This window comes from Nyctereutes procyonoides, unplaced genomic scaffold (assembly GCF_905146905.1).
Source record: "Nyctereutes procyonoides isolate TBG_1078 unplaced genomic scaffold, NYPRO_anot_genome, whole genome shotgun sequence".
Classification (NCBI taxonomy): Eukaryota; Metazoa; Chordata; class Mammalia; order Carnivora; family Canidae; genus Nyctereutes; species Nyctereutes procyonoides.
The window spans coordinates 24,586,652-24,602,398 of NW_026575051.1; the positions used below are offsets into that span (position 1 = coordinate 24,586,652).

The 15,747-nt window shown below is 34.9% G+C and overlaps 1 protein-coding gene across 2 annotated transcripts in view; it reads left to right on the top strand.

The window, feature by feature from the left end:
• The window catches only part of PRIM2 (DNA primase subunit 2), a 302,886-nt gene that overhangs the window by 55,027 nt on the left and 232,112 nt on the right, over window positions 1–15,747 (top strand). For both annotated transcript variants that reach the window (XM_055330207.1, XM_055330208.1), the window contains exons 6-7: window positions 7,482–7,583; window positions 9,916–10,053. In XM_055330207.1, the coding sequence (XP_055186182.1) occupies window positions 7,482–7,583; window positions 9,916–10,053 (240 nt within the window). The remainder of the gene's footprint in view (window positions 1–7,481; window positions 7,584–9,915; window positions 10,054–15,747) is intronic.

Here is a 15,747-nt window from a genome sequence, read left to right on the forward strand (position 1 = left end):
TTTGTGCAATGATGTTCTTTAAATTTTTACTTATAAAACTTACTGTGACATCTAGTTATATTACATTTTTAGTTTCTGTATTTTTATCTTGTTCATTACCAAAAAAGAATTGCGTTGAAAATTTTAATTGTTGACTCTCTCTTGATGTTACACGTACAACTCTCTTCTAGAGTATTGCTTTGTTTATTTGGAGACTATGGCCCTTTGAACTCAATCTTAGTTGGAAATCCAATTTCATTTCTATTTCTATTAACTAGCTGTAAAATTAAAATTATAATATTTACCTTGTATGGTTGTTGGTGTGATTACGTGAGATAGTATAAACTAGTGTAACTATTAGATTGTATGCATGGGTCTCTACCCCATTGGCTTTTTAATAGTTTACTGCTACACACACCTAGACTGCCTTTTTCTTTGCTATATTTTGACTTTCATATAACAGCTGGTGAGCAGACATTTTAAGCCATTACACAGTGGTGAGATAGTTGTCCACCAGCCAGTGATTCTATTTCAGTAGTAGTGCCATCATTCTTTTCATAGTATGATTTGTGCATATCCTTAACTATTTTGTAGGCTTTTTCTGCCTGTGCCCTTTAGAAATGGGCCACAGTAGTGGGGGATGGAGTGATGATGGGTTGGATGGGTATTCTTTGGGCCTAGCCTCACTTCAACAGAGTGTTTTTGTTTTTTTTTTTTCTAATTTCTGCAACATAATATCCTTCTTGATAAGATTTCCTTTAAAGGAAGTTTTCAAAATATGCTGGATTTTTACCTTTCAGGGAAATACAGAGAAAGAGAAGCTTAACTAATATTAGTAGTTAAGCAGCATTAGTCTTAGATTCAACAGATTTGGGTAAATATAGAAATCCTTTGGCATGCCAAAAGTGGTGATTCGTTAGCATCACTTTTATACTTAATCTAGCCAGTGGTTTATTTAATTTTGAAGTGAAAGTACAAAGTAAAAAGGATATGCAAGAAAGCATTGAACAATTAGAAATTGAAATAAAAAACTCCATTCTAATAACATTCATGAAATATGTAAGGAACAAATTTAATAATAGTAAGTAAGAAAATAAAAATGATCTGTAATCCCTTTATCCAGAGTTACACAATTTTACTGGGTCTAAACTTCCCCCCACATACAAACGTATACACAAACCCAGACATGGAATCTCTTAAAGATTTGTTTTAATTTGCTCTCATCTAATTGTATTACTTTACTTTTACCTTAACAGAATTTCATGGATATCTTTCTATCAGAGTAATCATAAATATTCATGATTTTAAGAATTTTACTGACTGAATTGTATTTTATTATAACAGTTCTTTTTTCACTTTTAAAATGTTTTAAAAAGAAAGAAGTATAACACATATCTAGAAAAATATATCAAACAAAAACATACAGTTTAATGGATTATTATTAAGTCTGTTATCCAGTAATAAAGCATTGTTAGTACTCTTCACACTTCTTGTGCTCTTTCTCAACCAGTTGTCTCCTCTCTCCCTCAGAGGAAACCACTGGAGTCTGTCTAACTTTGTGGTAATTGCTTCCTTATCTTTTTCCTTTGAGTTGACCACCTTAGTATTCATTCCTAAACAGTATAAATTTCCTTATTAACACAAAACTTTATATAAGTGGAACAATGAGATGTTTTATTTTATAGCTGGATTATTGTGCTAATATGTTTTTAAGATATGCCTATCAGGTGAAGTTTATTTTTGTTGCTATGCCATAGTCTATACTATGGATATGCTACATTTATTCTGCTTTTGATGCATTTTTGGGTTTTTAGTTTTGGCTGTTATGAATAATGTTGCTTTTTGATTTTATGAATAATGCTTATTCATATTTCTTTGTATTTATGCTTCTCTAGGCCAGTGGTCTGATAACTGGAACATTCCCATCACTTGGGAACTTGATAGGGATGTATGTTTTTGGGACCTGTTCCAGAGATTATGAATCAACCTCTAGGAATGGAGTGTAGCAGTTTGTATTTTAACAAACGTTCTAGGTAAATATAATCTGTTGCTCTAGGGTAGGTAGGGCTCAGCAAAATATGGCCCTTCTGCTAAATTCTCTTTGCTGTCTATTTTTGCATAACTTGTGAGTGAAGATTGATTTTTACATTTTTAAGTAGTTGAAAAAAATTAAAAGAATAACACTTGTTATCAAAGGAAAATTATTATGAGAAATGTAAGCTTCAGAGTCTATAAATATATTGTTGTATTAATATAGCCATATCCATTTATTTACATATGGCTATTTTCTTGACATAACAACAAAATATATACTTGTGAAAGAGACCTTGTGGCTTGCAAAGTCTAAAATTTTAACTGTTGGGCCTTTTCTAGAATAAGTTTTCTTTTCTTTTTTTTTTTTTAAGAAGAATCTTTATTTTATTTTTTAAAATTTTATTTATTTATTCATGAGAGACATAGAAGGTAAGGGACACAGGCAGAGGGAGAAGTAGGCTCCATTCAGGGAGCCAGATGCGGGACTTGATCCGGGGACTCCAGGATCATGCCCTGGGCCAAAGGCAGACGCTCAACCCCTGAGCTACCCAGGCGACCCTAGAACAAGTTTTCTTATCTCTGCTCTAGTATATATACTTAAGGAGAAATATTGCCAGGTCATGGGATATGTTTACTTTCAACTTATGAGATAATGCCAGATTTTCTAAAATGTTCAAACAAATTTGTACTCCTGTCAGTAGGTTATGAGAGTCCCATTGCTCTATACTCTCATCTGTATTGTCCCAACTAAATTTTAGTTCGAATGAGTATATAATAGTATCTTCATTGTGTCATTTTGCCTCCAGTTATAATGGAAAAGTTTCAAGCATACAGAAAAGTTGAAAGAATCTTACAGTGAATATCTGTATGTACTCAGTACATAGATTCTACAACTTACAGTTTACTGTATTTGTATTATTATTTCTATTCCTATAGCTGTCCTTTCAAAGTAAGTTATGGAAATCAGTATAGTTCCCACCAAATAGATACTACGGCCTGCATATCCTTAACTAGAATTCAATGCTTGTTTGAATATAACCTCAAGCTTTTATTGTCTTCATAATACAACAAAGTATGAAGCTTAGAACTGGATCAATTACCCTTTTGTTTCTTATCTCTTCCCAGTTCAGAACGCTTGCATCTCTTACAGCATTCTCGTAGATCTGCGTTTGGGCTCAACACATTCAAGCCTCAGGACAATCTTTGTAGGTTTAGCCTTTTCCTGGAAAATCAGCTTAGTCTGCCCACCCTAGCCACTTTGCTTCCTGTCATAATGCTGCTTTCCCTGGGCATAAAGAGACTCTCTGCCTTTCTTGTACTGTGTCACTTTGTGGGGTTGGTGCTTACCATACTTCTTGCAGAAGTTCCAGTGGGTTTTAGGAGGATTCACCATGTTCGCAAGAGCACTGTCAGCACAGAAAAGCTAGAGTTCAATATTGGTTAACAGTTCTCTTCATTTAAGGTAAAGCTTACATACAATGAAATGCACAACTCCTTAAGTGTACCATTCATGAGTTCTGACAAATGCATAAACGTGTGCAGCTCAAACTTACCAAGGTACAGAATGTTACTATCAACCCTGAGAGTTTCCTCATGCTCCAGAAAATCCCTGTTCCTGTTCTCCAAAAGGCAGCCACTATTCAAATCTTTTTCTACCACATTAAATTTTGCCTGTTGTACGACTTTATATAAATGGGATCAAGTAAGTCCCTTTTGTGGTCATATATTTTTATTTTTCTTGGGTAAATTCCTGGGAGTGGGATTTTTGAGTCATAGGGCAGATATCTTTAGTTTTATAAGAAAGTGCTGAAAGAAAAGAAAAAAAGAAAAGAAAGTGCTGAAAGTAGAAAAGTGGACCATTTATACCAACAATATCTAAGAGCTCCAATTCCTCCACACTTTCACCAACATTTTTGTCCCCCAATGTATATAGATTAATCATTCTGATTGTTGTGGAGTGTTATATTGTGGAGTTTTTCCACTATAGTTTTAAGTTGTACTTACTTGATGACTAAGGAGGTTGAGGTTCATATATTTATTCAGCCTTTAAATTTTCTCATTTGTAAAATGCCTGTTCACGTTTTTTACTTATTTTTCTGTTGGATTATGTTTTTTCTAATTATTATTATTATTTTTTTAAGTAGGCTCCACACTCAGCATGGAGCTCAACTTGGGACTTGAACTCATGACCCCAAGATCAAGGCCTGAGCTGAGTTTAAGAGTCGGACACTGAACCGACTGAGCCACCCAGGTGCTCCTCTAAAATTTTTTCTTTTGTCTCGGCTATTTTTGATCCTTTGCATATACATATACATTTAAAATCAACTTGTAAATGCACACACACAGATGAAGAAGCTATTCTGATTTTGTTTAAGAGTGTATTGAATCTATACATCAATTTGAGGAGAATTGGTACATTTGTAATATTTGATCTTCTGGCACATGTTTGTGGCATATCTCTGTTATTTTAGTTTTCTCCAGTTTCCCTCAGGAAGGTTTTATAGTTTCTTTGTGGAGGCCTCGCACATCTTTTGTTAGATTTATTCCTAAGTATTTGATAGTTTTAATCTTGTGATGGGAGCCTTAAAAAAAAAATCCATTATTGAACCTGGCTGCTGACATATGGGAATACAAATGGTTTTTCTGTATTTGACCTTGTATTCAGAAATCTTATTTAATTAGGTCAGTAGGTCTAATTATTTGTGGATTTTTCCTGAGTTTCCAAGAATACTAATCATGTAATCTGTGAATAATGACAATTTTATTTTTCAGTCTTTACCTGTTTTTTGGTCTTATCTATCTGATTCTCATTTATGGAGTCTTATTTCTGTGTGTTTTGTTATTTTGTGTGCTGGAGATGTGTGGGCAGTTATTTGGAAGACTATATTGAGATGTAGGAGGATTATTTCTTTCTCCCAAAGGGTTTTCACTTGTTTCTTTCATGGGCCTATAGGGAGTGCTAGTTCAGGATAAATTTTTTTTTTTTTTTTTAGTTCAGGATAATTTTAATTTAAATCCAAAACCCGAGATTCCTGGCCCACTAGATAATTAGATACTGGGTTTCAGATTCACATGAAGGCTGATAAACTTCTGGTTCACATCTGCCTAAGTCCTTCAGTGTCCTAGAGAGTAGGGCATTGTTTAAGGCATTTTTTAAAAAAAGATTTTATTTATTCATGAGAGAGAGAGAGAGGCAGAGGGAGAAGCAGGCTCCATGCAGGGAACCCTATGTGGGACGTGATTCTCCAGGATCACGCGCTGAGCCAAAGGCAGACACTTAACCACTGAGCCACCAAGGAAGGCATCCTGTTTTAAGGCATTTTTTGATGATTCCACTGACTTTTAAATTTCTGTTCTTGAGTTTCTTGTCTGTTTCTCATTTTCACAAGTCACTTTTTATAGTTTCCCATTCATACAACTATCATCACATTTGCCTTTTAACATACAGATAATAACATAGTTGTTATCTGTACACTTTCAGTCTTTTTTTCTTGTTTTTGCTCATGAAGTGATATTTTAATGTGGACTTTATTATAAAATACAGTATGCTTGATATTGTATATGAGGATGAGTTTGTAGGAATCCTTTGAGGTATACTGGAATGTGCTTTCCTTCAGAGAAAAGATTTGAGTTTGCTTCTACCAGGTGTCTGGGGTATTTGACTCAGAGACCACCTTACAAGTTCAGGGCTTGGGATTTCACAGATGACATTTGAGCAGTGGGATCTCTTGTTAGATACTCCACTTTCATTTGAACTTGAGTTTATATATATTAATCTGTGTTTTAAAGAAGATGCATTTATTTATTTATTTATTGACTGTTTATTTGAGAGAGCATGTGCACGAGCTGGGGGAGGGGCAGAGGGAGTGAGGGAGTCTGGGAAAGGGAAAAGTAGCCTCCCTAATGAGTAGGGAGCCAGATGCTGGACTTGTAACCAACTGAGCCACCCAGGCGCCCCCACCTGCCCTTTTCTAAATAGGAATGTTTACCATGGTCATTCTGCCAGTGTTATCACACTATTAATTGAGTGTATGTGGTGTGTGTGTGTGTGTGTGTGTGTGTGTAAGTGGAGAGGGTACTTTATCTTATAACAAGAGCTTTATCATCTTCTAATATAGGGACTATCAAGCATTATCCACAGATGCTGGCTGAACTTTGAGATTAATGCCCATTACTTTATAGAACTTTTAGATTGTCTCACTTGTGATAGGAGTGAATGTATTTTGTAGCATAAGTTCAGTTAACTGTAAATTGGTGACTAGGAGAATGGATTGCAGTAATCATTGATACTGTTCACGAGTAAATTTGGGTTCTCTTTTTTCTGGCAAAGTAGAATTCTACTTCTTGGCTCCTTTGAAGATAGCATGCTTATATGATATGCTTTTGTCAATGACATGTGAGTGGAATTGACCTGTGTAACTCTTAGGAAGAACCAGTTTGCCATTCATGTTCCTTCTATCATGTAGGAGATTGGAGCCTCCCTAAGCCATCTGGTTGCTTGGTGAGAAGCACTGGTGGTGAAACATTCCTCCTTCCTGCTGCTGCTTCTTCACTGCCCACGTGGACATGCAGAAAAGCAGAAAATACCATTTTTTTTGTTAAGCCACTAAAAGTTTTAAAATTTGTTATTGCACCATAACCTAGCCAATCCTAACTAATGTAGAATACTATAAAAGTGATCAGGAAAGCTACAACGGCTGTTGATTATCTTGACAATTAGAAAAGAGTAGACTTTTAATTTATTTTTATTTTTGTCACTTACGTGATTATTGTCCATTGTTTTGCTTTTAGATTACTAGTATGTACATCCTACTACTACCTGGGGTTTTTTTTGAGAGTAACCTGGGTGTTAAATGATATAAATATATTCCTCAGTGTTTAGTTTATACTTTATCTTCATTTACAGATTTTTTTTCTTTTTCTCTGTGGAATTTTGAAATTTTTTCTAGTCAGATCAATCTTTTTATTTTTTAAGATGTAATCGGTCTGAGATAGTAGATCTATAGTCGTTCCTATAGAAAAGCTGATGTTTTAAGTTGTTTTTATATGGCTAGAAAATTGAGAAATAGTTAAACCACTTTTAATTGCAAATATGTATTTTAATAAATTAACTCTTGAATTGAGATTATGGTCCTTTTTAGTTTATATTAACCTGAGTTTTTATTATAATTTCTTTCCTACTGCCTTTTGTGTGTTTTGTTGTTGTTGTTATTGTTCTTTTGGTATATGTTCTCAGAAATTGGCAGAGCAGAAATTTGTAAGTTTATTGAAATTAACTTTTCTTTCATATATTGGCTTTCTTAATCATAGTAATGATTTGAGATTACCAGGATTTTAACATTTTAATAAAAGTGAAGAATCCTTACTAGAACAGGAAAGTATTTTATTGGAACTGAATGAAGACTTTTAATTTCTTTCTTTTACAGAACTTTAATTTTTTAAACAGTATAAAATATATTTCCTTTTAGATAAGTGATGATGAGAAGAGTCTCCGAGAACAGGAGATTCTTGCTTCATCACCCAGTTTGTGTGGGTCTAAGTTGGATTTGGATTCAGAGTCAGTTTATAAGGTATGTAAACTTTTAAAATACTTCCTAGGTTTTGTTAAATATAATGTTGAGCTTTATATGCATATGTAATTAACCCAGTCATATGGCATCTGGCCACTACAGCTTCTCCCTTTGCTATGTAGAATTCATCTTCACCCCCCTGAGGGTGTGCTAACATCCTGTGCTGGACTGTCCTACATAGCCTACATACCCTTCTAACCTTGTTTGGACTCTGACCCCACCAAAGCAGGCCATTTTCTTAAAGGAATACTCTTCTCACAATATTTAGGCTTCCACACCATGCTGAGCTGCCCCTGCAGGGATATTTTCTTCACCCGCTGGGCTTTAACACCTTGTCCTGGATCACTGCTCTGTGTGATAGCCTTTTTCACCACTCTTGGGCCCTGATGCCACGCTTAGACTGTCTTCCTCACCTAGGCTCTTTCTTACTCCATTTGGGCTCTTTCGCTGTCTGCCTCTTTGCTTTCCTCTGGCAAGACCTTCTTGGACCTACTCAGGTGCTGGCATCTTGAAGTGGGCCATCTCTGCTGCCCTCTTTTCCTCAGCACAGATAGCTAATTTGCTTGAACAAACTGAAAGCTTTTGGACTGAGTAATTCCAGAAGGGGAAGGGGAAGAGTGGAAGTTAATTTTAAAATTTGATAGCTGTAACCCCACAATTTCCTTTGAAAAGGATGTACTGGTTATTGTTGGTGAGTGCCAGTAGTTTAAATTCCTGCTTCCACATTAGCTTCTCTATTTCTCCCATTTAGGCCATCATTCGGTCAGTTTCCCAAACTTAGAATATGGGAATCAATATTTATTCTTCCTACACCACACATTTCCCATTACTCTGCCTTTACTCCATTTTTTGCTCCTGCTTGGGCATTTTTATGTCCACTGTGGCCACCTTAATAAGCTAGAATCATGGAATATCAGAGCTAAGAACCCCTAAGGGCCATTTATTCCATCTCTCTCCCTTTCCCTCCTGAAATTTAGAAGCATTCACTAAATGTATAGAAATCATAAGTCTGGTCAGTCACAGAGTTTGAACTAAGAACTTATGTTTCCAAACTATCCCCACCTCTTGCCTGGATCATTGAAATAAAACCTCTCTCCTCCTCCTCTAATACGTTCTGTATGACTGTTGTTTGGTGCTGTGTCATACACATACCACCCTGTAGAGCTGTTTGACTTTCCATGTTTGTCTGTCTTGTTTTCTCAACTAAGTGATGAACTTCTTTAGGATTCTGTTGTAGTCCTAGAAATCTGTTAAAAAAAAAACATGATCTGTTTATTGGGTGGTGTTATTAGATATGTAGAAGAATCTTAGGCGTGTGTGTATATATATATATATATATATATATATTTTTTTTTTTTTTTTTTTTTTTAAGATTTATTCATTTGAGGGAGAGAGAGAGTGCCTGAGTTGGGGGATGGCAGAGGGGGAGAGTCTAAGCATACTTTCCATTGAGTGCAGACCCTGACTCTGGGCTTGATCCCATGACCCATGAGCTCACTACCTGAGCTGAAGCCAAGAGCTGGATACTTAATCAACTGTGCCACCTATATGCTACTTAGGCATGTAGATTTAACTCCTCTTTAAACCTTGGGTGACTAGGCAATTTGGGTATCATTTCTTTCACCTAATTTTTTTACTTCATTTTTAAAAAGAAGAACTATAATGGAGAGTGAGGATGATTTTCAGTTTACTCATACCATATTCTCATATCATTAAAATTTTAGAATAGTTCTTAGGATTTTAAAAAATGCAAGTGAAGTATTATATTTTTCAAATGATATTTACTGGTAAGTACTTCAGTAGTGGAACTGAACATTTATTATTTCCATTTCTTGGTGTTGAGATTAGCTTGTCCAATGTATTTTTCTAGTGAAAGAATGGAAACAGATGAAGAAGTTTACTTTACTAGTAATTTTCAGCACTGAACATATTATATACACATAATTGGTGCAGAATAAAATTGTGGGATATGTCATATGAGGGGAATGCAATATGCTTAGATGGCTTGAATTGAGAGTTTAAAATCCTGAAGATTATAATTTGTAAATTCATGAGTTAAGAATAAAAATATAAAAAAAATAAAAATAATGCATTTGAACTTGGCTTATATTTTTCAAAGCATCTACTCTGAAATTAGCACATTTTTGGACTGGCATTTTCCCAATATTTATTATTCAGTTTTAAGGAATATGAGCTGTTTTGTTTTTGTTTTTTTTTGATCTGCTGGGACAGATTAAGTTCTCTAGGAATTTTGTTTAGACTTAGTACATAGGATTTAGAAAAATTTCATGACAGGTACTGACTTATTTTCCCTGTTTCACTGTGAATTCAGATCCCTTTTGCTGATGCTCTGGATTTGTTCCGAGGAAGGAAAGTCTATTTGGAAGGTGGCTTTGCTTATGTACCACTTAGAGACATTGTGGCAATCGTCCTGAATGAATTCAGAGCCAAACTGTCCAAGGCATTGGCAGTAGGTATTTCACTTTATTTCTGTACTTTATTTTCACATACTCACATTTTCAATTATATACTCTTGGTAATTTTGTCCTGCACTTCTTAAGAAATAGGTTAATTTTTATAGTGATAATTGAATGCTTATGATGTTGTACTGCAATAGAACCACTAGGTTTTTATTTGTTACTGCCCATTGTTAGTTTTTTAATTTTTCTTTCTTATAGTAAAACTAATAGTGAACTGATTAATTTTGTGAGATGCTTCTGTGGGTCATGTCTTCAAGGTTGTGCCTTTTTCCTTGGAAATGATATTATATAAGGCCCTTCACAATTGCTTTTGCCTATGTGTATGACCCCTAGATTTCTGTCTAAATTGGTATTTTGTATCTGTAGAGGGTGATGTGGAAGAAAGTCTTTATATTAAGTAATGAAAATGGTGATATACTAGTGCTGCAATAAATAATCTGCTGAGTGGAAGTGGTGGTAGCTGTTTGAATAAATAATATGATCAGTGCTTTTCAATGGATTTTTTGGAAGTGTTACACTTCAGTGATAATATCTTAAAAATACATGTTTTAGGTAGGTTTGAACTCCCACATTTAACATTAATGAACTGATCATCCAGACAGAAAATCAGTAAGGAAACAGTAGTTTTGATGGATACAGTGAGCCAGATGGATCTAACAGAAACATTCAGAAACATTCTATCCCCAAAGAGAAGAATACAAATTCTTTTCAAGTGCACATGGGACATTCTTTGGAAAGATCACCTTAGGTCACAAAACAAGTTTCAGCAAATTCAAAAAGAATTCCTATCATGCTTTTTTGCAACCACAAAGTATGAAACTAGAAATCCGTCACAAGAAAACTTCGGAAAGAGCACAAATACATAGAGGTTAAACAACATGCTGCTAAATAATGAATGGGCCTTGGTTAAGAAGTCAAAGAAAAAATCAAATGATACATGGAAACAAATGAAAATACAATGCCAAAATTTTGGAGATGCAGCAAAAGCAGTTCTAAGAGGGAGGATAATAGCAATACAGGCCTTCCTTAAGAAGCAAGGAAGATCACAAATAATCAACCTAACCGTACACCTAGAGGAGCTGGAAAAAGAACAAGCAAAGCTCAAAGCCAGTAGAAGGAAGGAAATAATAAAGATTAGAATAGAAATAAATGACATAGAGACTGAAGAAAAAGTATAATAGATCAATGAAACCAGGAGTTGGTTCTTCGAAAAGATCAATAAAATTGATAATCCTTTAGTTTATGAAAAAAAAGGACTCCTATAAAATCAGAAATGAAGGAGAAATAACAGCTTACACCACAGAAATATAAAGGATTATAAAAGAATATTATGAAAAATTATATTCCAGCAAATTGGACAGCTAAGAAGAAATAGATGATTTTTTAGAAATATTTAGCCCACCAAAACTGAATCAGAAAGAAAAAGAAAATTTGAGCAGACTGATTACTAGCAAAGAAATTGAATAGTAATCAATAAACTTCCAACAAACAAAAGTCCAGGAGCAGATGGCTTCACAGGCAAATACTACCAAATATTTAAAGAAGAGTTAATACTTGTTCTTCTTAAACTATTCCAAAAATTAGAAGGTGAGGGAAAACTTCAAGATTCATTTTATGAGGTCAGCATTACCCTGATACCAAAATATACTGCAAAAAAGAACTATAGGCTAGTATCTGATGAACATAGATGCAGAAATCTTCAACAAAATATTAGTAAACTGAATCCAACAATCCATTAAAATCCATGATCAAGAAGGATTTCTACCAGGCATTCAAGGGTGGTTCAATATTCACAAACTGATCGATGTGATAAATCACATTAACAAGAGAGTAAACACCTTATGATCATTTCAGTAGATGTAGAAAAAGCACTTGACAAAAAGTGCAACATCTATTCATGATAAAAACTCAACAAAATAGTTTTAGGGGGATCTTACCTCAACATAATAAAGGCCTATGTGAAAAACACAAAGCTAACATCACACTCTATGGTGAAAAACTGAGAGGTTTTCCTCTAAGATCAAGAAGGAGTTGGAGATTCCTGAGTGGCTCAGTGGTTTAGAGCCTGCCTTCGGCTCAGGGCATAATGCTGGAGTCCCGGGATTGAGTCCCACATCGGGCTCCCTGCATGGAGCCTGCTTCCCCCTCTGCCTGTGTCTCTGCCTCTCTCTCTCTCTCTCTCTGTCTCTGTCTCTGTCTCTTGTGAATAAATAAACAAAATCCTTAAAAAAAATGAAAAGGAAGAGTCAAGGATGTCTACTCTCTTGTCTTTATCCAATGCATTACTGAAAGTCCTAACACAGCAGTAAGACAAGAAAAAAAAAATTAAAAGGCATTCAGATCGGTAAGGAAGAAGTTAAACTTTCACTGTTTACAGATGACATGATACTATATATAGAAAATCCAAGACTCCACTAAAAACTATTAGAACTGACAAATGAGTTCAGTAAAGTCACAGGTTACACAATTAATATTCAGAAATCTTGCATTTCTGTACACTAATAATGAAGTAGCAGAGAAATGAAGAAAACAATTGTTTATAATTGCCCTGAATTGTTGATATAGCTGAATTATACATAATTCGGTAACCCCAGCAGTAATAAAAATTATACCAGAAAATATACTTTTTAGCTCCAAAGGAAAGATTGGCCTATACTTCTATCTGTAATCAATATAGCTTAAAAGAGCCACATCACATAACCTTGAAGTTCTGAATCAAGTACCAAAAAAGGGTACTTGAAAAGAACATGTAAATTGAATACAATGCTTAGAAGTAAACTTAACCAAGGAAGTGAAAGACCTGTATTGCAAACTATAAAACACTGATGAAAGAAATTGAAGATGACACTAACAAAGGGAAAGATACTCCATGTTCTTGGGTTGGGAGAGCCAATATTATTAAAACGTCCATACTGCCCAAAGCAATCTACAGATACAATGCAGTCCCTATCAAAATACCAAGTGTTTTTCACAGAACTGAAACAAATAATCTAAGATTTGTATAGAACCACAGAAGAGCCCAAATAGCCAAAGCACTCTTGAAAAAGAACAAAACAATCTCAGATTTTAAGATATATTATAAAGCTGTAGTAATCAGAATGGTTCTGGCACAAAAATAGAAACACAGATCAATGGAACAGAATAGAGAGTTCAGAAATAAACTCCTACTTCGGTGATCAAACTCCTACTTTGGTGATCAATTAATCTATGACAAACAAGGTAAGAATATACAGTGGGAAAAGATTTCTTCAATAAATGGTTTTGGGAAAACTGGACAGCTACATGCAGAAGAATGAAACTGGACCACTTTCTCACATCATACACAAAAGTAAACTCAAAATGGATTAAGGACCTAAATGTGAGACCTGAAGCCATAAATATCCTGGAAGAAAACATAGACATTAATAGTCTCTTGGACATCAGCAATAGTAACACTTTGCTAGATATCTTTCCTTTGGCATGGGAAACAAGAGCAAAATCAACCTGTTGGGACTACACCAAAATAAAAAGCTTTTCTGTGGCAAAGGAAATGTCAACAAAACTAAGACAGCCTACTGAATGATAAAAGATATTTGCAAATGATGTATCTGATAAGGAGTTAATGTCTAAATGTATTAAGAATTAAGAACTTAGTACAACTCAACACCAAAAAAAAAAAAAAAAATCAGTCTGATAAAATAATGGACAAAGGGCGCAGCCCAGGTGGCTCAGCGGTTTAGCGCCGCCTTCAGCCCAGGGTGTGATCCTGGAGACCCGGGATCGAGTCCCACGTCGGGCTCCCTGCATGGAGCCTGCTTCTCCCTCTGCCTCTCTCTCTCATTCTCTCTCTCTCTCTGTCTCTCATGAATAAATAAATAAAATTTAAAAAAATGGACAAAGGATCTGAATAGACATTTTTCCAAAGAAGACATACAGGTGGCTCTAAGACACACGAAAAGATGCCCAACATCTCTCATTATCAGGGAAATGCAAATCAAAACCACAGTGAGGTATCACCTCATACCTGCCAGAATGGCTAACATCAAAAAGACCAAAAGGGAGTGTTGGCAAGGATGTGGAGAAAAAGGAACCCTCGCACACTGCCGGTTGGGAATTCAGCATGGTGCAGTCACTGTGGAAAACAGTATGGAGGTTCCTCAAAAAATTAAAAACAGAATTTCCATATGACCCAGCAATTCCACTACTGAGTATTTACACAAAGAATATGAAAATGGTAATTCAAAAAGATATATGCACTCCTTGTTTATTGCAGCTTTATTTATAATTAGGTAAAATATGGAATTGTCCATCAATAGATGAGTGGATAAAGATGTGGTGTGTATACTCACACACTCAGAGGAGTAGATTCATAGGCCAGTCTTTTGAGCTAAAAATTTTAATATTTTCTGGTTTAAATAATTCTTATTACTGACTGGGGTTACCTAAGCATGTGTAATTCAACTATTTCAATATTTTGGAAGACTAAAATGATCAACTGGTTTTATTGATAAGGCAGTTTATGAAAACACCTAGTATAATGGTGTCTATTAACTGTTAATGTTCTTCCTTCTTCCCTAATTCTGTGTTTTCGACTTAAAAAAATCTTCAGTAAAGTTAATGTTTTTAAATAGTTTCTTTAGTTGTCTGTGACTTACTCTGGAGCATAATCTATTTACAGATGAAGATAATGTCTTTCACCACTGTAAATCTCTGTGTCAGACATTGGTGTTTGCCTACTGGTTGGCCATTATTAGTGATTTTGTTTACCCATTTTCTCTGCTGACATCTTGGACAGCACTTCTTGTGTGAATCAGCTACATACTTTTCAGGACATTGGGCATCCATAGCTCTCATTTACTAAATACCAGTATTGGCCCTCCCAGTTCCCACAACAACCAAAAATACCATGATACACTTCAGAAAGCATCTGGAATATTGGTACAACCCCTGTGCTGATTTTGGTAGTTTCCTTCTCTTTTCGAAATTGTTAATCTATGCACGTGGTATAATAATGTGGCTGAAAAATGTGAGAAGTTGTTTGGGTGCTTCTGAAAGAAAGTTTTTCTTGCTAATAAAAATGAGCACATGGATATTTGCTATTTGGTTTATCTTTCTAATAGTCTAATGTGCAGAGAAAGATGTGCAGTTTTTGGCGAATTTTATAAACTGTTTTGTGCAGAACATAGAAGCTCTAAATATACTGAGATTAAAGACAAACTCTTTAAGTTCCTGAGTTAGTAATACTTATTTTTCAGCAAATTACATTTAAACTATTGTACCTTGTTGGTAAAAAATACAGCATATGAATTTTGAATTCCTTTCTCTTATTTCCCTCCAGCTCATTCTTCCCTTCAAAGTAACTAAATTTAAAGGGGTGCTTGGGTGGCATACTCTTGATCTCAGCTCAGGTTCTTGATCTCAAGAGTTGTGAGTTCAAGTTCTGAATTGGGGGCCATGCTTCTTAAAACAAAATAAAACAAAAACAAAGTAATGTTAATGTTTTACAATTTTGAAATAACATACTTACAAAAAAGTTGCAAATAAAAAACATAGCCTTTTGCCACAGCCACCTGATGTCTCATTACCCTCAGTACTTTAGGTTGTAATTCCTATAAACAAAGATGTTCTCTCTCTTACATAACCACAGTTCACCTTTGAAAATAAGTAAGTTAGCATAAATACACAAATGCCATCTAATCCTCAGA